The 23897-nt window shown below is 42.0% G+C and overlaps 1 protein-coding gene across 4 annotated transcripts in view; it reads left to right on the top strand.

Annotated features, from left to right (window-relative positions):
* The window catches only part of WDR33 (WD repeat domain 33), a 51103-nt gene extending 27580 nt beyond the window's left edge, over positions 1-23523 (top strand). The window contains exons 7-22 of one of the 4 annotated variants that reach the window (XM_010145646.1): positions 5017-5143; positions 5701-5855; positions 5988-6066; positions 6594-6704; positions 7492-7586; positions 7809-7817; positions 8466-8552; positions 8797-8936; positions 9206-9358; positions 9714-10760; positions 15321-15423; positions 15888-16149; positions 19632-19798; positions 19920-20012; positions 20840-21025; positions 22901-23523. In XM_010145646.1, the coding sequence (XP_010143948.1) occupies positions 5017-5143; positions 5701-5855; positions 5988-6066; positions 6594-6704; positions 7492-7586; positions 7809-7817; positions 8466-8552; positions 8797-8936; positions 9206-9358; positions 9714-10760; positions 15321-15423; positions 15888-16149; positions 19632-19798; positions 19920-20012; positions 20840-21025; positions 22901-23133 (3047 nt within the window). In that variant the 3' untranslated portion in view covers positions 23134-23523. Of the gene's footprint in view, positions 1-5016; positions 5144-5700; positions 5856-5987; positions 6067-6593; positions 6705-7491; positions 7587-7808; positions 7818-8465; positions 8553-8796; positions 8937-9205; positions 9359-9713; positions 10761-15320; positions 15424-15686; positions 16150-19631; positions 19799-19919; positions 20025-20797; positions 21026-22900 lie in introns of all 4 variants that reach the window. The other 3 variants (XM_010145645.1, XM_010145644.1, XM_010145643.1) reach the window with 3 other exon arrangements.
* Positions 23524-23897: the final 374 nt, after the last annotated feature.

Below are 23897 nucleotides of genomic sequence, written 5' to 3'. Positions count from 1 at the left end.
CACTTCAGTTTATGGGACAGAGGTCTGGAAGTGTGGTGGGAGGTGTTCTTAATCCACTGAAGACTGAAAGAAGCTTTTCCTGTAATTCCTTATTCACCAACCTCCCACATTATGCTAAAAAAGAAAAAGCATACTGTGTCTCTGTAGATGGAGGGTTTCTGTGGTGCTCGTCCTTGGAGTGGAGAATAAAAGAGCTTGTGGGTCAGCTCTCCGGGGTATAGTTCGCTGAATGTGGTAGGGCAAAGAACGCTGACCTGCTGGAGTGAAAATACATTCTTACCCTTATTGCTAACCTGATCGGTGTTACCAAAACAGCCCCTAGGTTCTTGTAGATACGAGGTAGATACCTAATTCATAGGTCAGCTTTACAGAGAAGCAGGGAATTTCTAGGGGAGCAGGTAACCGACAGGTAACATTGTAAAACCCTTCCATAAAAACTGAATGGGCAGAATAATCCAATTTGCCTGTAAGCAACTATCACAGTCTAAGGGAAGTATGTAGAAAACGTCGAACCTTTCTACTAACAGTTGTTTTCCGTTATCTTTGACTTGCAGGTTCTTCCCCCACCCTTTTTGGGGTGGAGAATCTTAGCTTGAATGGTAGGAAGAGGTGATGTCTCTTTGCAGATCTCTTGGAAACAGTCCTCTACAAAGGACCTGCTCTTCTGAGAGATGTTCTGTTATTTGGGGAATACGGTTTACAGGAAGGTAAACATTACTGTGTGGCGATGAACTAGCTTCAAGTCTGACTAATACAAGCGGAGGATACACAGCTCTATTAAATCCCCATTTAAAAGCGTACAAAAGAACCATGTATTTAAAAAAAAAAAATCCAAGCAAACAAATTCTCTGTAAATGAGAAAGTCAGAATTGTTGCATTTAAACAGTCATTTAAATATCCAAATATCCATTTTCTTTGGAATGTGGATGCTAAAAAAGTACAAGATGCCCTAAGAGCGTCATCTGAGTATGTGTATATACATTCAAGTAATTGCTGAGAAGGATCTAGACATCCTCCAAGATCGTCTATAAAATCCTCTTTCCAATCTGTGAGCCTCCAGAATGGGGTTCATTCCGAGGGGAAAGGGCATACTAGAAAAAAAAAAATTAGCTACATCAATAAACCTGATATATCTATAATTAACAGTTTATACACAGTTGTATTACAAAATATATAGATACATTATAGACTGTAATAAGACAATGGTCCAAAACAACTTTGTCATATGTATATGATACATATGTATTGGTAAGTCCGATATGCAGAAATTAGAGTGAGAGAGGGAAAAAAATCAAGACCTTAATTTATGTGTAGTTTTCCAGACTTCCTGCTGGATTTGGTCGAATGCTATTACACACAATCTTACACACGAGCTTGTTATGGCTTTCACCAAGTGTTTCTGTTCGCTGTCTTTTAAAGAACAACCCTTATCAAATAAGTTGGCTAGAAGTATTAACTATCTGGATTTTAATTAATGGGGTTGTTACTACAGTCACTCAGTTCACAAATGTACTGTGCGTATGAAAAATATTATTTGAGAAATACTTTTGTATCTGAACTTTTTAAAGAATCTGCACATGCTTGGTTTTATGCTCAGACATTAACTCATTATTTTAAATGAGTTCAGTTTAGTAAAAATCTTTACCTTCAGTCTTTCAGTTAGTTTATAGGTTTTCCGTGGCCATGACTTCTAAACAAATCACACACTTCAATTCATTTATCTATACAGCGTCTCTACAACGTAGGGAAATGACAGAACTTCTGCATCTGTAACAGGTGGGCTCAGCGGGCAGAAAGGGTGCGCATGTTGTTCAGAGGAATTCCAGTCCTGGCTCTCCTAGGTCACAGAGAAACATGTGTGACTGTTAAAGTTACTGAGCAGAAGCTGTTTAGAGTCAGCAGTTAATGAATGTAAACTACAGAGATTTGCATGGATTAAGGTTTTCTGAGCATGGTGCTTGGTGACGGGACTCGGTACCAGAGCAGAGTTCGATGCCTGGAACTGAGAACTGAAAACAACTACAAAGTAAAATCTGCCAGGCTGCTGCTTCTCTGGAGTTTTATTTTAAATGTATTTTCTGAATCATCTGTCTCCTATGTATATCTATCAGCAGAAAGAAGGAAAAGCAATATACAGGGTCAATTGCTCCAATTAAAAAAAAAAAGGGAAATAAACCAAAACATTAAAAAAAGGTGTGATTAGATGATGCTGTTCTCTTTTCTTTGTTATCTTACGTAGTTCTGGGTTGGTTCATCCCTTGGGAATAGTTTATTTAAAGCATATTTGTTGTAGGAAGTAATTGATTTTCCTGAGAAAGCTTCATTGTATTAGGAACCTATAGCAAAGTATGTATGACGATCCCATTTAGTGCAGAACATTGTCCAAGAGATGCCTCTCTTGAGGGCAATAGATCATTTTGATGAGGTCACATCCCTGTTTTCCCCCCCGTTGCTGTAGTCCAGAGCTCACTGGCTGAAAGATTGCTCTCTGCAGGGAATGCCCGTTACCCGTCTTTATGATAGTTGTGTTTTTTAAACAGGGTAAGTTTCTTCTGATCCCCGTGGTCATTTTTAATGTGATGATGATGGTCAAAAGCCTGCTGATAAGAATTTATGTCCTGGCATCTTTTAGTGCTGTCCAGCTTTGTGGTCTGGGGCTGGTGGGTAGTGACTATCAAACCTGGCTCCTGAGAAGCCCGTCAGTCCAGGGCTGTCCCATCGCTGTCGCTCCCTTTTGGAGACTTCCAGAGGACAGGTGCTGCAGGCGCGCTGTTCAGGCGTGTGGCTCTGAACTTGCACTGCTTTGCCCACTGAGCCTTTTTTCTCTGACGATACATATTTGGGCTGGTTTAACTCGGGTTAGGTCTAGAAAGAAAAGCCTAAATCAGGCCTTGCGCAAGATGAGCTGTTATCCCGACACCACCTTTCACCAGCATATCTTGTTTTCGGATGCAATCTTACCGACCAAACGGAGCAGTCCTTGTGTTAGTAATGGTCATTTTTTCAGGAGCAGCGAAGCCAGTGTAATTCCAGTCTGTGCAGGTTTGGTTTTTTTGCTATGGTTTTGCCAGGCTTTGGGGTTTTTTCCTATTTATGGTAGTACACAAGTGTTCTACCCTGAACATGTTTTCTTAGTTCAACCAGTTGTTAACTGTAAGGGAACATTTCTCTGTAAGGGCCTATTGTTGCCCTTGAATTAAATTCTGTCTTTCCCTGGGGGCTGCAGAATAGCAGGTACCTACAGGCTATCACCCGCTGAAAATCTGCAAGCGTGACTTGTCCTCCCCTATGGAGGAAGAGTGTGTTCTCTCTTACTAATGGCCAAATTGTTCCTCCCAAATAAACACTCAGAAGTCAAGTTTGCTCATTGTTCAGCTTCATGTTTTAGTTGAGAGAGAGAGATGTAGTCAGAGCAGATCTACACAGACAGTGCCTTTCATCTCCTGTTGCATCAGAAAAGACAGAGAGAGGGGAAAGAATACATCACCAAGTGCCCCTCTGCTGGGAAGACAGACCATTGGAGCAGTTGCTTTTGAGCACGCTTACAGTCTTTGCAACTTGAGGATCCTGCTCTTTCCTGAGACCCTGCATATTCCAAGGGCAATTTTGCCTGCTATGGCTGGGGAGGAGAGCTGAGTTCCTCCCTCCATGTCGTCAGTCAATCCTTAAAGTTGTTCCCTGTACACTTGCCAAAGCTGTACTCTTTTCTTCTTGGGTCAAGAATCTGTCCCGTCTGTCCCTTACACCAGAGAGGAGGAAGGTTGTACTCATTTGATGGAGAGAGTGCTCTGTGTGTAAATGATTTCCTTTTGTTGTAAGACAGAAGTGTATTGCTTATTCTAATTTGATTTTTCTGTGGCCTCAGGAGAATTCCGACTGATGCTATTCTTTAATGTCTCGTCGAACTGAGGCCTGTATTAAGGCAGCTTGTGCTGCTTGAATTAGGTGCTCCACCATGTAGCAAAGTAGTGCTTGTGGGAGCTGTCTGACTTTGAGAACGCTTTGTCATTCATGGAACATGCTAACGTTCTTCCATACCATTTTATAACCTCAATGCCTTTATGTTGCAGCCCTTCCTTTCTTACCTTGCTTTTTTCTGCAGTTACTGCATGCTGCCTCGTTTTCTAGTATTGACTATTACTGTTGGCTTTCCCTTGAAATGGCCTGGCATGGAGAGGGATTGGAGAAAGAAATTATCATTCATTATTTCTTCTCCAAATCCCTATAGTTCAGCTCAGAAACCTCATTTTGTCATGTAGCAGGAACAGGCATTTCTTCCTGACAAATTTTAGATCATCTGAGCAGCACTGGTTCTTTGTCAAGGTCAGGCAGTCCATTTAAAATGAAATAGCATGAAGGTTTTTCTCTCCTAACTCTTGAGCGTTAGGAAAACCTGAATTGTCTGACCTGATAAGAGGTTACATCTGCTAAGATTTCTTTTCATCATATGCTAATTTAATTTTCAGATCTGTAATTTAATTTTTTTTTGCTTATTTTCTGACAGGGCAGCAAAAGGGCAGTACTGCTAGGATAAGAACAAATAAGTATTTTGCTTTTTGTTCCCACAGCGTTTCACAGAAAGTGAAGTGTCGCAGTGTTGTCTTCCCTTACCACCTCCATACCAACGCTTCATCAGTGTTATGTTTAAAATACTGTATAATAGTATAGGGCTAAAGCCTAAAGGAAAATACCAGTTTGAGCAGAAACTTCTGATGTTGGTGAAGTGAGCTTGGATTATGCCCTCAAACCAAAAAGATGCTCCCAGTGGTTAGTGGAAGGAATGCAACTAAAATAACTCAGAATTTTATTTAGATTGATTTTATGGGTTTTGTCCTGTTTGTGATGCCTTTCATTCAGATTTTCATTACAGTTATAAGGTGTGCACCCTTTAATTTTTCAGTATCTGTAAAATCTCAATGTGAACTCAGATTTTCATTACAGTTATAAGGTGTGCACTCTTTAATTTTTCAGTATCTGTAAAATCTCTATGTGAATGTTCCTTTATCTTCTCAACAGGCCATGGAGCAGATGTGAAATGTGTTGACTGGCATCCAACGAAAGGATTAGTTGTATCAGGAAGTAAAGATAGCCAACAGCCCATCAAGTTCTGGGATCCCAAGACTGGCCAGAGCCTTGCCACACTGTAAGTCCTTGCCCGCAGACTTTGATTTGCTCAAATATAAGCTAATTTCATAATTTTTTAAAATTCGCTCTCAGCTTTTTTGCCTTATATCTTTTGGGCTATACACAGTTGTTTCAAATACAGAGCTCATGCTTTAGCTGTGCCAGAAAATAGAGGTTAGATAAAGTCAAGTCAATACCTGGAAAATTGTGACTTGAATATTCCTTACTTAAATTAACTTTGTCCTTCTCCACAGACCTCCTAGTCACAGAGTTCTCATTTGAAAACCAGAATTGAGATATGGAAGCATAAATTAGATGTTTAATCTGATGAAAAATGTCTTATGCTGCAGGTGAAACATGCGCTGTTACAGAATGCTGTTTCACCGAGCATTACCAGCTGCTCCAAAGAATGAAAGAACAAGATTATGACATAGGGCTTTTTCACAGAAAGCCACAGTATTCTGGTTTAGTAGCCCGAACTACCTTGTTATTGACCTAAATATTTCAGACTGGTAAATTACCACATTTGTGTTTGGGAAATCAGTATCTGGACGGTCTGTCTTTCTCTGCTTGCAGACATGCTCATAAAAACACAGTGATGGAGGTGAAACTGAATCTGAATGGCAACTGGCTGCTAACAGCTTCCCGTGATCATCTCTGTAAACTCTTCGACATCCGTAATCTGAAAGAAGAACTTCAGGTCTTCAGGGGTCATAAGAAGGAAGCCACAGGTCAGAGTTTGTTAAATTATGTGGGTTTTTATTAATAAGTTTGGATTAAAAATTAAAGTTTCGATATTCTGATTTTCATTCATTAGAGATCCTAGAGTTATAGTTCTCGCTGTGGCTTGCTTTGTATTTCAGCTGTGGCCTGGCATCCTGTTCATGAAGGGCTGTTCGCCAGTGGAGGGTCTGATGGCTCGTTGTTGTTCTGGCATGTTGGGTAGGTGGCATTTCCATCAGTACGTTGGAAGGATGTGGGTCAGATGTGCAAGCTATTATACTAAAGAGAAAGTATACTTTCCACCTTCGAATCTGTACGTAACGTGCATGTTCATGGTGTAGTCTTTCTCTGTACCTGAGGATGTTTGTGAATATGCTTCATTTATGAAGATTTCCTGTGCAGGTGTATTTTAAAGGAAGCAATTGCTTGCACAGAAAATAGTCTTTTGTTGACAGGGTGACGAACGATTGAAAATCTCAGTTTCTTAGAGCTTGTTCTGAGATGTTGTAATTACTTTGATTCTCAATGTACACTTTAAAATCCCTGCATTACACGATTCCCTATTAAGAACAGCTGGGAACAATGAAATGACCCAATATAAAAATAACAGGGGCTTAAGTTTAGCAAAATGTGGGATAGAGGAAGAGGAACAACTGAATAGCAAAAGTTTTGTGTTTTATCTGTAGCAGATATTCACCTGAGTGATGACTGTTTGTTTTTTTTGTTTTTTTTTTTTTACGTATCAGAGTTGAGAAGGAGGTTGGCGGAATGGAAATGGCCCATGAAGGAATGATCTGGAGTCTGGCGTGGCATCCCCTTGGACACATTCTCTGTTCGGGCTCAAATGATCACACCAGGTATTTTCAAATATATAACTAAAAGAACGTATATACAAAGAGAAAATAGAAAGGTGCGTGGCATCAGTGAAGAGAGAATAGACTGGGATGATCCTGATACACAGCCAGTGGGCAAAGCAGAGACACAGACTTGCCTAACTGGGAAGGCACTAACATTTTACATTAAAAGGTAGAGTCTAACCTCTTGTCCTTCATATAAGGAAACCTTAAAAAATACGAAGACTTCAGGCTTGTGTGCTTTGAAATCTGCTGAAGAAATTTTTAAAACAGGGTTGCTGTAGTTTCTTGCTAAAAAAATATTGCCACAGCATTTTTTCCTGCAGATCATCTGCTGGTCATGTCTGTCTTTTCACAGTTGTAGACATGTTTGGAGAAATATAGTTCGTGCTTTTAGGTTGAACACGTTGTAAACATGGAGCATTTTATAAATGGAGTAAATATTTGTGCGTGGATGTGTGTATTTACCAGGTTAGTTGTGTATGAGGAATGTATTCAATTGAGCAAGAAGTTTTTGGAATGTTCAGGATCTGATGTTGATGCTTGCACGTATACCCCTCACACTTTGAAGTATCTTCTGAATTGTAACTATATAATTCGGTATAATTGGGGGTTTTTATTTTTGGTTTGATTTCACACCTGATGTTCAGATCTAGTGCTGAACCTGATTTAGTAAGAGTTGAATCCTCATATCATGAAGATAGAATGCTAAAAATTAAATAACTAGTTTGATTAAAAGTAATTAATAGTCTTCAACCTTTATTGAGATCATATAACTTCTTTTTGACAGCAAGTTTTGGACTAGAAATCGGCCTGGAGATAAAATGCGAGATCGTTACAACTTGAATCTGCTGCCTGGGATGTCGGAGGATGGTGTGGAATACGGTAAGGCAATTTCCCTCGATGTGGAAGAAAGAGGGTTGGGGTCAGGAGCAAGCCTAGGTCCTTCGCTGACACCAGAGTGCAGCTTTTGGGGAAGACAGTGGAACGGTGTCATAGCATTGGTGGTTGCCTAGACAAAGATTCTTTTTTTAAACAAGGATGTTGTTACTCTCCATGTAACCAGCAATTACCATTCCAACAATGAGTTCTCTTTTTTCCCCGCAGCTCCGGGAGGTAAGACCTGCTCTGTCAATCACAGGAAGGAGGTTTGGCTCTCCCTCTAGCAAATGTCTTCAGCTTACTTTTATTTTTGAAAACTTCATGTGGCTTCAAGACTTCCCATGGTCATGGACAACATCAGGAAAATTTTTCAAATTATTGAACTTAATTAAAATCTTAAAGCTTTACTCCCCTCTTAAGGGTTGATCTGGGTGGTTTTAGGCTGTTCAGGGTTGCCTAGCTCTATGGCATGCCTCAGCAACCATTTCATCTCTGGCGTTGCCTCTGTTTCTTCAGATTTTTGATTATTTGCTCTATTGTGTTTGGGCATGTTAATTAAAATGCTGCACATTAATCCAATTGAAGTTTTGAAATACATAGATTTGTTGTAATAAAAATGGGAATGGGTGGTTATTTCATTTTCTGAGCTTCTACCCTAAATGTAACTTCCCTGAAAGGACCAAGTTTGTGACTTTTTGGTGTATTTAGGAATGTAAATTTGCAGTTCTTTTAATATCCTGAAATTCACGTATAGAATTGAAGTGTCTGCCAGTTGTGAAATAGTAATGATACCAATGGTAGGAGCAGGTGAGAATCCAAACGGGTAAAATGATAGCATAAGGAAAACCGTACCAAGTATTAATAGCGATCGTTTTTCTCTAGATGATCTGGAACCCAACAGCCTAGCAGTTATCCCTGGGATGGGAATACCTGAACAGTTGAAAATAGCCATGGAGCAAGAGCAGATGGGTAAGTAGTAGCTATGGGGAAGCGTTTTCCTGAGCCATCCAGATACTGTGTGACTTCTGTCATTCCTTTCATATGATTTGGTGGCACAAACACTTTTTTCTCAAGCTCTGTACTCCATGCACATCCCATGTAAAGGAGGAAGAGTTGAAAACCTCTTTCTTTTGCTAAATAAGCTGTAAGGAGAATAACAGGATTTCTCTGTAAACCTGCATTGCTCTGACTGTTTGTCTCCCCGGTGCTAAAGGGAAAGACGAGTCCAACGATATTGAAATGACAATCCCAGGACTGGACTGGGGAATGGAGGAAGTAATGCAAAAGGACCAAAAGAAGGTGCCGCAGAAGAAAGTGCCCTATGCAAAGCCAATACCAGCACAGTTCCAGCAGGTAAGTGCCTGATACACCAGTGAACAGGAGAACAACGTTTTATTTTCCTAGCTTCAAAAAGTGTGCGAAGTCTTAGACTTCCCACACAAGCTCTTCTGTGTCAACACCCAGTGCAAAATAATTCACTGCAGTAGTTAGTTTAATTACTATTTAATCCTTAAATATTTGGTTAAATTCCTTATCTCTTATCTGTACCTGGAAAACAGGATGTTATAAAGTGCATACATGTTGTTCCACGTAAGTCATCTTGTGTTTATTATTCTTTACAGGCATGGATGCAGAATAAAGTTCCTTTGCCTCCCCCGCCTGAGCCACTGAATGATAGAAAGGAAGACATTAAACTGGAAGAGAAAAAGAAAACACAGGCAGAGATCGAACAGGAAATGGCAGCGCTTCAGTACACAAACCCACAGCTCTTGGAGGTGTGTATGCAAAGATGGTTATTAGCAAATTTTAGTGCTCTGTGTGATTTGTTCAGACCTCAACACTACAACGCGGAGCTTAGTTTTGCAGTAGTTTCCATCTTCAAAAAAACCCCGTCTTATTGAACAGGATATTGGACTTCATGCATGATTCTGTGAAACTTTCAGTGAGGCCCCCACATTTCAGTTACCTACACTGATGTACGTCTCTCTTTAGTTGTGTTTCTGTTAATCTTTTTAAACTCCTGAGAAATGAGATGACGGCTTCTGACTTTTAGATGTTACATGTTACTTTAGCTGTTGCAGAAGTTACTTCTGTACTTAGTTGATTTTCTGTCTCTCTTTTTTCGGGCAGCAATTGAAGATTGAGAGACTTGCACAAAAGCAAGCTGAGCAAGTGCAGCCGCCACCTCCAGGAGGCTCTCTGCACGGACCCCAGCCTTTTCCAGGGCAAGGCCCAATGTCACAGATGCCTCAAGGATTTCAGCAGCCCCTTCCACCTCAGCAGATGCCAATGAATATGCCTCAGATGGGACCTCCTGGTCCACAAGGACAGTTCAGACCTCCGGGACCCCAAGGACAAATGGGACCTCAAGGTCCGTTACACCAAGGAGGTGCAGGTCCACAAGGCTTCATGGGACCACAAGGACCTCCAGGCCCCCAAGGGCCTCCACAAGGAATGCCACGGCCTCAGGATTTACATGGACATCAAGGAATGCAGAGACATCCTGGCCCCCATGGGCCGATGGGCCCTCCAGGTCCACAGGGTAACGCTGGCCCACAAGGCCACTTGGGACCACAGGGTCTGCCTGGGTCTCAGACTCATTTAGGACCACAGGGTCCACCTGGCCCACAAGGTCATTTGGGTCCTCAAGGTCCCCCTGGTGGTCAAGGAATGCAAGGGCCACCTGGTCCCCGAGGAATGCAAGGACCTCTTCCTCATGGCATGCAAGGAGCTCCAGGATCTCAAGGGATGCAGGGACCTATATCTCAAGGGCCTTTGATGGGACTTAATCCAAGAGGGATGCAAGGTCCACCAGGACCCAGAGATAACCAGGGACCTAGTCCACAAGGGATGATGATGGGTCATCCACAAGAAATGAGAGGTCCTCATATGCAAAGTGGTTTACTAGGACATGGTCCCCAAGAGATGAGGGGCCTCCAGGGACCCCCACCTCAAGGTACAATGTTAGGACCGCCACAGGAATTGCGTGGGCCACCAGGTCCACAAGGCCAGCAGGGACCTCCACAAGGCTCTTTAGTAGGGCCTCAAGGAAACATGCAAGGACCTCAGGGACAACCGAACCCTTCCAGGGGGCCGCACCCCTCCCAGGGCCCTCTGCCTTTCCAGCAGCAGAAAACGCCTCTGTTGGGTGATGGGCCTCGTCCTCCGTTTAATCAGGTATGTGTCGGTCTGTGTAACAAGAGTGCTAGGAATGTCGGAGTGGTGACAGCGCGCAGCAGAAATGCAAAGCAAGAGCTGAGAGGCTGGGGGGTTGGTATACTTGCAAGACGGAGGCCTCAGGAAAACTGAATTGATAATGGAAAGAGTTACGTAACTTGGAGACGTCAGAGCTATCTGTAGAAAAGGGATTGTTGGAAATGCTGGTTCAGAAATCAGTCTGCCGTGGAAATATGTAACCTGAAGAGAAACTCGGGTTTTTTTGCTTTTCTAAATTTAAAGACACTGAACTGTCTTAGACGGGGAACTTTCTGGGGAGTAGGAAAGCACGAATAAAAGCTGGATTTAAGCAAACTGAACCTAAGAAAACTCCTATGTGTTAATTAAAGCAAGTTACTGCCAACTTTCTGTTGTCCCGGAGTAGTTCATCCGAACTATGGGATGAATTTACCGTAGATGCTGACACACCTGGAAACGTGCCAGTGCAAACCAAGTGCACAGAACACAGCCATCCTGCTTCCTGCCTTGGTATAGAAACCCTTTAGCCACGCTTCTACGTTCTGGAGCTCGAGTTAAGAGACTGACACTGCGCACCGTTGACGTGTTACGGCACCATACGGCCAGAAGCGTGAGAGGGAGCACAGGTGTCAGGCAGGTTTGTGTAGGACTAGCCCAGGTCTGGCCGGGTGAGCACTGAGCTGGAGCTGCTGCGCACGGCCTAACCGCGCTGCCAGTGCGATGTCCCTGTGCCCTGCTGCCTTGGCGCTCGGCTCCAGCAGGGTGTGCCCGCTCAGCAATCTACTTGCACTTCGCTGGCCTGGAATACTGGAGAGTGTCGCTTAGAGACGCACCAGTTTTCATAAAAGGCTTATTCCCTCTTCTGACCTACCACAGATACGCAGAGCTTTCTGTATTTATGAGCCCTTGCAAGTTCCTATTTGTGTGGCACTGATTCTCTACTTAAAATTTTTCTTGATCGTCTTCAGCTTTAAGGTGGATTTTGAAGGACATGGCTGGAAAAAAATTCTACTTACTCCGTTTCAAAAGATGCGTGGGTTTTTTTAAACAGCGTTAACTCTTCTAGACTTGCACTCAGTGCTTTCTAGTTGAAGCTTTGGGCAGGTGCGCTATAGTCCCTTGGGTGGTCTAAACAGCGTTAACTCTTCTAGACTTGCACTCAATGCTTTCTAGTTGAAGCTTTGGTCAGGTGCGCTATAGTCCCTTGGGTGGTCCGGTACCAATCCCAGTGAGTGACAACATACCAAAGTGAGCTTCAGCCCCCTGGTTCCATTTCAGACTGAGGCAGGGCAGCCTACAAACAGTGTCTTTATTTGAAAATCCTTTTCCTTACCAGTCGGCAGTAGTTCCCTCCAGAAGTCTGTTAATGGGACACTGCTGCGGAGATTTCAAAACCATCGAAGGCCAGCAAATGAGCGTTGGTTCCACAGCTATCTCACTTAAAGTAACATAGTGTTCTCATCGCTATCCCAGGGAGACTGATTTTTCTGCTTTTAGAATAATTGCCACGCTTGTGTGTGTATCAAAGTTTGTGTGTGTTTACATGCATGTGTGGGACTGTCCTTGTCTGACCCTATTGTTAACGCTCTGGTCAGAATTCAGTAAGTTGCTTTTAACAAGTGGCTGGTTATTTTCAGTGAATACTGCTGTCCTGAAGTCTTTTACACATACCAAAAAAAAAGACAAAGCAAGGTGGTTTTGACCCATTTTCCTTCCACGCGCAGCTTTAGAATGGTGATGGCTTTTCAAAATGAACAGATGTTAAAATTTGTAAAGTTGGTTTTTGCTTCAGTTTGCTTCTTTGTAATATAAATGTTACAGTAGGTCCTATTTTAAAAGCCCCTATCTGTGATTTTTTTTAAACAGGCTTTCGCTTGGTTTTTGTTCCAAATTTGACATTCATCTTTTGTACACTCACACAAATCACTTGCCTGCCTTTTCAGTGACAGGAGTGTATGAATATATATCTGCTTTGTCAGTTGTAAAGGTTAATCTCCGCATAAGATGCCACCGTAAGCTGGAAAGCGGAGGGTTACTGCAGAGCGTGTGGGCGAGATGTACACCTCCTCCTGAACGTGAGACCTGCTGCCTTCGGCAAACACCAAACGGAATAGAGAACTGTTTGTGAGAAGGCAATTGCCTGAGATAGGAGCGTCAAAATCTTATTCCGGAGATAGACATATGTTACAATGCAGATCGATGAATAGGAACTCCCAAGTTAGCTCTTTTGTTATTTAGATTTCAGCTTCTCACACTCCTTTTAGACAGACGTGTTGCATTTCACCTCACTGACTGGCTGCGCGAGGTACACGTAGTTCAGGCCAAGTCTCTCGCCCGTCCCCATAGAATCCAACTTTAGGAGCTTGTGCAGTACTTTAGAAGAAACAGATTTTTCTCATGGGTGAATACAAAGAATTCTGTCCCCCGTCAGTGCGTAGTTCTGATGAATGCAGCTGGCTATCATAAACCAGCTGTGCAGTTTGCATATATGGGGCAGGTACACCAGTAACGTGGAGCAGCTGACTTCTGCTGCACCAGTTCATCTGACTCGTGCAGAACCTCAGCCCGCGCTGGGGAATCCTTCAGCTGACGGTGGTGGTGTGAGGTGCTCCAGACGTACCCACCTCGAGGTGTGGGTACGCGAAACTTTAAATATGGTGTCTCCTCCCGAGATGTATATATTTGCTTTTCAGTTTTGAGCTCAGTTTGGGGCCTGGAATGTAGTTTGAAGTGAAAAGCATGTGAAAATGCAGTGTTACGGCTCTGCCTTTCTACCTTGTCAAAGTGTGGTTTGTTTGGAACAGTTTTATGCTAAATACCGAGGAAACTCATTTTAGCGAGTGCTAAAAAATACTGCTCTGGTTAAACACTAGTGGCATACATTTAGGATGTTCAATAAAGTTTATTGTAAGTAAGCACATGCTGAATACATGAGAAATCATGGAACTCCGGCACGGTTCTGATCAAGAATGGCAGCAGCACTGTGAGAGCTGCATCTTACCTAGTCAGGGAATTCATTTGTTCTCGACTCAAGTCAACATTCAATACTTTCACTAGGAAAGGGGGTTTTTTGTTGTTGTTTTTTTAAAAGACGTTGGACCAGACCTTATTTTTTTGCCTTTTTTTCTTGCCCTTTTTTCAAACTCCTTACAAAATGTACTCCATGCAAATGTGATGTTGTAGTGTCTATTTGTATGCTTTTTTGAGTTTATCACCTATACTGCAGTTGAACATAAACTTTCAATTTAAAACCCCCATTTCATGATATAATGGGGAAAATACACAAGGGAACTTAGTGCTTCTCTGCAACCAGGAAAAAAAAAAGATACGGTTTCTCAAAAATAAATGTAGACCATAAAAATTACTTAACTTTGTTTCATGGAGAGGTTAATCAGTGTAATTATGAGTACAATGACAGTGATGGGGTACAGGTTTGTAAGTATGTACAAATTACCTGCAGCCTCAAGGGTTCGTTACAATCCAACTCTTGCATATTCGACATGTTTAGGAAAAAAAATACTACGTTTAGGGTTTTCTGGTATGAGGTTTGGGGGGATTTTTTTTGTGTGTGTGTGATGTTAACACAGAAAGGTTTTGTACAGTGATCTTTCAACTCTGCCTTGTTCACAGCGATACATTTTTATTGTCAGATCTCATTGCTACAGAGTAAATTACTTATGTGCCTCCTTTTAGTTACAAGTACAAACCCCAAACCATCTCTTTTTGTCTGGCCTTTGCTGTTTAAAGGCCCAAAGGTTGTTTCCCAACCCAAGTTATCACAGTGGATCCAGTGAAGATATGGTACCTGTAGAAACCCCTTGTGGGTCCGTGACAATAGCTGAATTTCAAGAACATTATTCTGTTCTTTAAAATGCACGAAAAAGGAGAGAAAGCAACAAAAGACATACATACTTTATTTTTCTTTGGGGTCACGTAACCTACACAAACCTCTGCTCACTCTACTCTGTCTGCTTGAGAAGAGCAGGTGACTGCGGCCTCTGCCTTGAGCCCCATCATTGCGTAGTCACCCATCCACAACTTCCCTCCTGGTGTCTGGCCAGTATTAGCAGTTTCTTTTGATCCTAGGGTTAGAACTAAGAAAAACAAACTTTGCCAACATGTTAGAAATGAAACGCAGCATATTTCCACGTTAACGGTTTACAAAGGTGTATAGGAGAAGTTCTCTAATGGCCCTGTTGTTGCTACCCCTGCCCCGACATCCTTGGTATTTTTAGGTTTTTGATTTTTTTGTTCATTTCCAAAGAAAATCTTTGGTCTGTGCAGCTCTAACTGCATGTAAATCAATACCTAATGCTACGTTTCCTCTAAAATTACGTTTCTCAGACGGCAACTGAAAAGCAGTACTGATGTGAAAGTCTGAAAAATTAAAAAAACCATTGGAAAATCAGCCGTTCCTACTGTAAGACCTGTGCAGATGCAGTCTTTATGTAAAGAAAATTGCTTTGTCCCCTCACAAATGCTTGGAAGCAAAAATACTCATGTGTGGCAATTCACAAGGCTTTTCTTATTATATGCTCATAGGACGGACAGAACCCAGGTCCTCCACCACTCATACCAGGACTGGGGCAGCAGGGAGGACAAGGTCGTCTTGGCCCTCACAACCAAGGGCCTGGTCTTAATAAAGGTAATTGTCTGTTCTTCTGTAATTCTCCTAAAAGAGGCTGCCAGTGCAGTGACTCTAGACAGAAAAGGCTACAGCAGAGCACAGGGCCTTGGCTGAGAGGAAAGGTTCCGTAGGCTTGGTCCGGGTTATAGGGGAAAAGCTTTCCCCGGAAAATTATTTACTGTGAAATGTATGGTGTATGCTTGTAGAACTGTACGAAGTAGAGCATCCTAAGAGAGTTTTAGAAAACATTACAGAAATCTGCTATGATTTTTTCCTTCAAGGTGACTCCCGTGGTCCACCAAACCATCACATGGGCCCTCTCTCAGATAGAAGGCACGACCAGAACACTGGTGGTCCTGATCATGGGCCCGAGAGAGGGTTGTTTCGAGGTGGCCAGGAGTGGGGTGATGGTAGAGACAGCAGGGGCATGCCAGATAGACGAGGACCTCACCCAGATTTCCATGATGACTTTGATCGACCAGATGACTTCCGTGACGACTTCCATCCAGATAAGAGATTTGGCCATCGATTACGGGAATTTGAGGGGAGAGGAGGCCCGCCATTGCAAGATGAAAAGTGGAGACGAGGTGGACCTGGGCCTCCCTTTCCTCCTGATCACAGGGAATTTGAAGGAGGGGGTTCAAACCGTGGGCCTCCTGGTGCTTGGGAAGGACGGAGACCTTCAGATGATAGATATCCACGGGATCCTGAGGATGCACGGTTCCGAGGACGGCGAGATGAGAGGTAAGAATAAATCTACTCATCTATTTTGTGTAAAAGGGTAAATGGAGGGAACTCTTTCTTCCTGGTTTCCTTTTCATTAAGGAGTCTATCTGTTTCAGATTTATAAACTGGAAACCAATAAGGAAATGAAAACTCTAATATACCTGAGTATAGAGTCCATAGAAATCATTCAGTAATAGAAGAAAACTTGAAAAATGGTCATTGTACACAGCAGCTTCCGTGTCTTTAAACAGTAAGTAAAGGGAGGAAATTTGTAGAGAAGACCCAGTGACACAGGATGAAGATTTGAGACCGTTTTGCTGAAAATTGAGAGGAAACTTGAAGGTTAAAGTGACAAACTTTTGAACGTTAGAAGTGGATTTTGAGACTTTGTCTCCAGTCACAAACTACAGCATGACTGTAGAGACTGTAGAAGGAGATCAATGTACTTGTAAGGAGCAGGAACAGTGATCCTACTGTCAGCTGTGAGGGGCAGAGCTACAGCATCTGTTGGACTGTCGAGACTATCTTCTCATGTTTTTCCTTGTAGAAATTTTATTTCTCTTCCTGACTTGTTTCTTAATGCCAAGCGAAGAACTCAAAAATAATCTGATTTACAGCAATGTCCATGTCATTGCTCATGATTTCCAAATAAATCACGATTTGCTTCTGGTTACCACTGTAAATACGGAGGAATTACACTAAGTCAAAAGATTAACTGTCCTCAAAATTGCTCCAGATTTATGCTAGTTCAACCGAGTTAAATTTGGCCTCCAAGGTCTAAGCCTCTCACTGACCACCAGCTATGTATAAGAACGTGTACTTGTACAAATACATTGTGGTCTCTACATAATGTGAATTTTGTGTGGTTTAGTTGCCTTTTTAATCATTTTCTTACATTCCTTTTACTTTGCATCTATACAGCTCTTCTTTTAGCTATTTTCTACCTAGCTCTGTAAAGATGTACCTTCCTTTTGTGTGACGAGTATGAAAAGAAATGAACAGTAACTAAAAGAAGGTAACAATTAAAGCCGTTTTTAAAAAGTGATGATAGAGAGAATCCAAGCTGAACGGTCTGCGTTATAGAGTTCTAAAGATACAGCAGGCGACGCTTCTCACTCAGTGGAGATTTTCAGATCTTACATCGGAAATGCTTAGGCACTGGGAAATACTTTATTGTGATCCCGATTTTTAAAAAGGTTTCAGGAAGAGAGTCCAAGAGCCTTGTGACCTCTAAATCTGAATTCTGAATGACGAAGAGTCTGTTTATCACAGTACAAGTGTCTGCACAGAGTTTGTTTTAAAAGGAATCAGCACGGGGCTCTAAAAGGCTTATTGTGCTTGCAGACTTAATGAATTCCTTTGAGCGAAGGTGAATTAGGTGCCATTTACTGCAGATGCTGAGGTGAACTTAAGAATCCAAACCGCTCGTTTAGCTGACTCGGTTTGGACTTAGACTAACTGGTTCGATCAAGCATGAGAGGAAAGTGTGTGTATGTGTTTTTTCTCTCTAATTTCCCATCCTTTTCATCCCTGTCCTGTTCTTACTCTACCTGTGCATATCAACATGATGCTTCTACTGCAGAGACTTGCCTCTTCCTGCCTGCTAATCTACACAGTGTGTAGTTGTGTACACTAAGGTCCTTAGGCCTCAAGGAAGAAGATCTGAAAGCAAACAGGAACTGAGCCCTATGCAAGGCAGGGTTTTACACGTGACTGATATGAGAAAGTGAAAAAAGGATACACCTAACACAGTATTAGGAGCTGTGGCTATGTCAGGCATAGGTATGATAGATTTCAAAACTAAATTGTGTCCGTAAAGTTGCCTGGAAGCAAAAGGAAAGGCCCTGTTCCTGCTAGCCATAGGACCTGCCTGGCGTTGCAAATCCTGGTAATTTACAAGCTAAGCAGAATCACACCATGTCAGTATTAAAACGGGAGGCCCTCTAAAGAACATCTAGAGGACTGTGCTGTTTGAAGGCTCAACAATATTGCTATGTGGTTATTTGAACCATTTGTACCTGAAACTGTCCCGTTTGTTTCCCCAGACCATCCAGGTTAATGTAAAATGGTTCACTGTCCATGCACAGCACTCCCTCCATCCACTGTTGTACCTGTACAGGCACAGCAGCCTCCTCTCTGTATTGTGTTTGTTTTCTGGGAGGTGGAGACAGATCTATTGTTTTTAATTAAGAAAAAATGTAAAAGTTTAAAAATATTGTATTGTGTTATGACTACTGTTAAAATATTTAAATTTGTAATTAAAAGGTTAATGTTGTTAAAATTCTAAATAAAAGTATCTAAAGTTTTGCTTGTAATAGGATGCACTGTGTCGTTAATGAGCTGGGGAAGGGGATGTTGCACGAGGCCAACACCACCTGGACATCAGGGTGGTTACAGTTTGGCCAGTGTGGAACTGGAAAGAGAGGGGAGGCGGGGGGCAGCAGTGTGAACAGGCACAGAGTGCTCTGCGCTGCTGTCATTGAGGGGTGGGCAGGAGCAGTGTGGAGTCGTGCTGAGGGCTCCTGAACCAGTGTGCCTGCACCACCTAAACACCTTGCCTGTGCTTGCACAGAAACTGGGCTGTGAACGGAGGCAACGGTAACAGCTGGTGCTAGTGCACACCTAACAGTAATACACAGAACACGTGTGTACTTTCACCAGCACTACAAGTGGTTAAACTGGTAATGTACAAGACAAAACTACTAGTATGCATACAGCCATCTCTAGCCTTACCTGAAATGGCCCTGCCAGTTCGTTAAGAGCCATTCTCCTCTCTGAAGATCTCTGTTAAAACCCCAGTGTGATGCTGGAGGAGCTACGCTCATTTACAATGAGATGCAGAACCCAATCGTACCAAATTACGGAAGATGCCTTGGTACTTACTAGAGGGAAATTATCAACTTTAGTGTCACAACTACATTTTGCAAAACAAAATTCTTCATTATTGCAGAGCAGTTGGATAAACTGCTCTTCCAAGCTGTAGAACGCCACTGTGCACGCTGTTCAGCAGTCATCACCCCTTCAGAGCCAAGAGCAGTCTAGAATCATTTGCTGAAATTGTAAACTGAGAAGAATGGAAGGAAAAAGAGAATGCTCTAGCAAAAGAATCCCAAATCAACAGGAATGTTTTGTATAGCCATGACTCCCACTACTTGTGGTTTTTCACTGAAATTTGTTATCACTGAAGAGGAAGGGAAAAAAGGGAAGGGGAAAGTTAAGACCACCACAGCTAAGGGAAATTCACCCATGCTTTTCCTTACCTTGTATCTATCATCACTCACTGAATGAAAAAACATAATCAACAGAAGGAAATATGAGGGGGAAAAAAATGTAGAAACAAAATGCATTTTTCTACCTACAAATCCTATTCTAGTGACTGTATATGCTATAGTATTAAGTAAAACAGTTCAGAAATGAGTTGTTGATTAAAATGAAGCTGACTCAAGTTTATCGATCAGTTCTTCCTAAAACTCACTTTTGTACCATGTTCTTTCTTGTAGCTTCAGAAGAGGAGGACCCTCGAGGCATGAGGGCCGGGGGCCCAGGGGGAGAGATGGCTTTCCTGGCCCTGAAGATTTTGGGCCAGATGACACTTTTGACTCTCCAGAGGAAAATTCAAGAGGAAGGGACCATGGAGTTCGGGGGCGAGGTCGTGGTGCTCTTAGAGGTGAGGACATGCTTCCACACTGAAATGCAAGGATAAGGAAGCAAAGACACTTCTTGGGCAAATATTTTCATGAATTCAGTGTCTCTTCTCACTTCTGTCCCCTGCATCTCTTATTGCTCAGGAGGCCGGAAGGGTTTACTTCCTACTCCAGATGAACTTCCACGCTTTGAAGGAGGGCGGAAGCCAGAATCCTGGGATGGAAACAGAGAACCAGGTAAAAAATTTAGTGAGATTTGTTTTAGGTAATAGACTAGACTTCTACAATATAACCACTTACCAAAAAAAAAAAAACCCAACCAAAAAAACCCCCAAACCTCTACCTTTTTCCTGTACCTCGTACGCTCACTGCACTGCCAGTCTTTTACCACGAGAAAAGCACAACGCGGTTCTTTGAAGTTCTAAATTTAGGAAAAAAAAAAAACTATGCAGAATTCAACTGGCTCTAAATGCAACTTTCTCACTGAGCAAAAAATGATTGTGCCCTCAAAGCCTTGATTTTAAGTTGAATTCTTGTAGAGCCTTGAACGCCTGTTGTTGTCATTGCACATGGATGACTGAAACATGCTTTGTCGGGGGGGTTTTGAGATGTGTATTAATGCCAATAGTAACCCTTCTCTTGGATGGCATCTTTGTTTGCAAAAATAATGTTTACGGCTGCAGTGTCTGACAGCTTATTGGAATTTGCATCTGTGTTACTAATGGCAACCCCATATGGGGCGAAACAATTCCAGAATGTTATGGAAAAAGTGAGCACAAATGACACATGAATAGATGAAGATATGATCATCTCTAAAATATACAAAAATATTTTATACCGAAAAGAACACTTTAGATCTGTCACTTCTTTCCTTCCCATCATCTTTTAAACCTGTTTTACCTTTAGCTTTCTAACAACTTATTCATCATAATGTTTGGGGTTTGCCTGTGGGGATGGGGTGAGGGGTGAAGCTTTATGCAATTTTAATGTGACTGCCTCCAAAAATGAAGAATAATGATCAGATGAACATTACTCATTATGCTGGTTTTTCTCTTCATGCTCAGGTCCTCGTCCAGATCACCCTCCGCATGACGGGCATTCTTCAGCTAACAGAGAACGTTCTTCTTCGCTCCAGGGCATGGACATGGCCTCACTGCCACCACGTAAACGTCCCTGGCATGACGGACCAGGGACCTCTGACCACAGAGAAATGGATGCTCCAGGTGGACCTCCAGAGGAGAGGAGCAAAGGTAAACAGCCCCTTGTATTGAAGACCTTATGTAACATCGGTACATTTTTCAACAGTAGGCTTCTCCAGAATTCCTTATCTATTCAGAGGGGATAGAGCTGAACTGGTAAATATTTGATCTTACCAGCTGTGAAGCTGAAGATCAGTGTTATAGGAACATAAGAACAGAGGGATTTTCTGGGACATCAAATCCAAATGTTCTCACCAGCATCCCATAATCCTCTTTTTTATTGCCCTGTTCAAAAAGTTAGGGGTTTTTTTGAGTCTTTCCTTATGAGTTTTCTACTTGTACGTGTGAAGTATGGCCATCCATGGTCAGACCAGAAGTCCATAAAGCTCAGTAGCTTGTCCCCAACAACAGCCAGTAGCAGGTACTGAGGGAAGAGTGTTAAGAACACTGTTAAGGCTGTAGTGTTGTGTCGCTGAAATGCCCTCTACACCTATGAATATCTGTAGTTCAGTGACTTACTGAAATACTATTTTTATATTTAATGGCTTTTTACCCATTTAATGGCTGAGCTGCCAGCATATAGTTGAGTTTTTTGTTGTTAGCCCTCTACTGCACAACTTCGTCTTTGATGCCACTGAATTTAATTCCATTTCTCTTACTGTTGTCCCAAAGCCCATTTAGTTTTGACTGTATGCCAGTCCTCCTCTGCGTGGACTGTATTTCCAGTGTTGTATTAACAGCAGGTTTTATCACTTGTTCACAGAAGTTTTTAATAAAACTCTGCTGGTAAACTGCCTCTGTATCACTATTTCCCTTTCAAAACTGTATGTTGTGTTTCTCATTTAGCCAGTATCAGGTCTGTAAGGATTCCTTCTCCAGCTTCAATAATAATTTGTGATAACTCTATCAGATTCTTTATTGAAGCCAAAACAGTTGTTAACTACCACCCTTCTTGTGCCTAGACAACTCATTAATGTACCAACGAAAGTTTACAACAGTGGCAGAAAGCCCAATAAACAAAAACTTGAACAGTACTTTTTCATGTATGGGCTCCCTTCAGTGGTATTGGTAAAGTCATTTGAATATTAAAACTTTATGAATTAGAAACCAATTTGTTCCACAGAGTTTATATTTTACACAGAACCAAGAAGAGACAACAAAAATCACTCTTGCTAAAGAGCAACAAAAATATCCTAATGTAGCTGTAGCACATGTCCATAAAGCACTGTTACTTTTAATACTGTTTGTTATTTTGAGCTCATAACTTTGGGGGGGGGGGGTTATATTCATTTACATATCAGCACTAAAAAGATCTGTGAGGAGTAGAAAATCCTGTTCCTGGCAGTAAGAGCTCATGTACTTATGTTCCTGGTTAGTAGTAAAAGAGAGCATTTTTCCGTTATTTCTAGCAAAAAATGGAGTGAAACTGTAATGTTACTTATGGTCTTCACCACCAGCCTCAACTGATCCATCAGTGGAATGTCTTTGTTTAGGGGAAAAAAAAAAAGTATCTTGTAATAAAACCATACCGAGAACCACAGGTGGTTAAAGCATGAGAACCGGTATGTGTGGCAGTTTTGAGGACACCATGACAATCGCCGTTCTTCACTGAAGCGGTTGCTGACTGTATCACATACAATTTCCTTTAATTCCATCTTCTGGACTGTAACGGAGACACTAGATCTATGTAAGAAAAATTAGAGAGAGAGAGAAGCCATAAAGTTACAGGTCTCAACTACATTTGGTCTGTGAATGATTACTTGCCAGAATTAGCTAAATATACAGAATCGTAGAATCGTTTTGGTTGGAAGAGACCTCTAAGACAGCAAGTCCAACCATGAACCCAGCACTGTGAAGTCACTCCTATGGTATGTCTGAGAAGAGGCATGGCTTAGACTTCACTAACGAATTGTGCTTTGTTTTTAGGACGTGGAAATTCAGGACCTTCACAGAGAGCACCAAAATCTGGGCGGTCTAGTTCTTTAGATGGAGACCATCACGATGGATTCCACCGGGACGAAGCTTTTGGTGGAGGCCCCACAGGAGGCAATAACCCTTCCCGAGGAGGAAGGAGTGGAAGTAATTGGGGAAGAGGAAGTAACATGAACTCTGGTCAGTCAAGAAGAGGAGCAGCTAGGGGTGGTGGAAGAGGCCGATAGAAGAGGCTTTGACTGGGTCACACCCAGTCCTTGCTGGACAATGTTTAATAGACTGCGACTCTGGACTCATTAAGTAACCCTGCAACACCACAAACCTGGAATAAGTGGGATAACTGAATGTGCATTAGTTTCTAACAAGGGTCTTTTCCTAGTTCAATCAACTGCTACTAGCTGCAATATTGTAGCAGTTGTTTTGTCCTCTGCACCCGTTTTTCTCACCTTCTTTTACCTACTTTGCTTTGTGAAGAGCTGGGATTTTTTTAAGTGTTGTGAGCACCTCCGCAGATTTCAGTTCACCTCCAGACAGAAACTTGTTTCTATATGTACAGTTTGTTGGAAGAGTTACTTTTTTTTTGTATGAATACAGAATGTAATTTGCGCAAAAATTAACAAAAAATCAACAGAGTGTGTGATTCTTTACTCACCTATTACTATAAAGAGTGTTGTCTGTAGGCAGACTTGTGTATCAGATGGAGCAACACAACTACCTCTCAGCTGTTCAAAATGCTAATAGCTGATTCCTAGTTTTGTGGTTTATCATGTATAGAGAACTTTCATTTCCACCTTTAGCCACAGCTGTCTACAGATTACAAGTGGTGCTGACGTTAAAATTCCAAACCACAGGAAATCACCGCTGCTTGCTAGTCTACCATCCTGAAAGAGAAAAATGTGGAACACCATTTAGAAAACGTTATCACAGACATAGGGTGAGTTATAACCCGGACTGCTAGCAAAACAGACATCATTACAACTACGGTCATTCT

Source organism: Buceros rhinoceros, unplaced genomic scaffold (assembly GCF_000710305.1).
Source record: "Buceros rhinoceros silvestris isolate BGI_N320 unplaced genomic scaffold, ASM71030v1 scaffold3231, whole genome shotgun sequence".
NCBI lineage: Eukaryota > Metazoa > Chordata > Aves > Bucerotiformes > Bucerotidae > Buceros > Buceros rhinoceros.
Note: the sequence above shows the minus strand (reverse complement) of the source record. Positions and strands in the feature narration are given on the sequence as shown.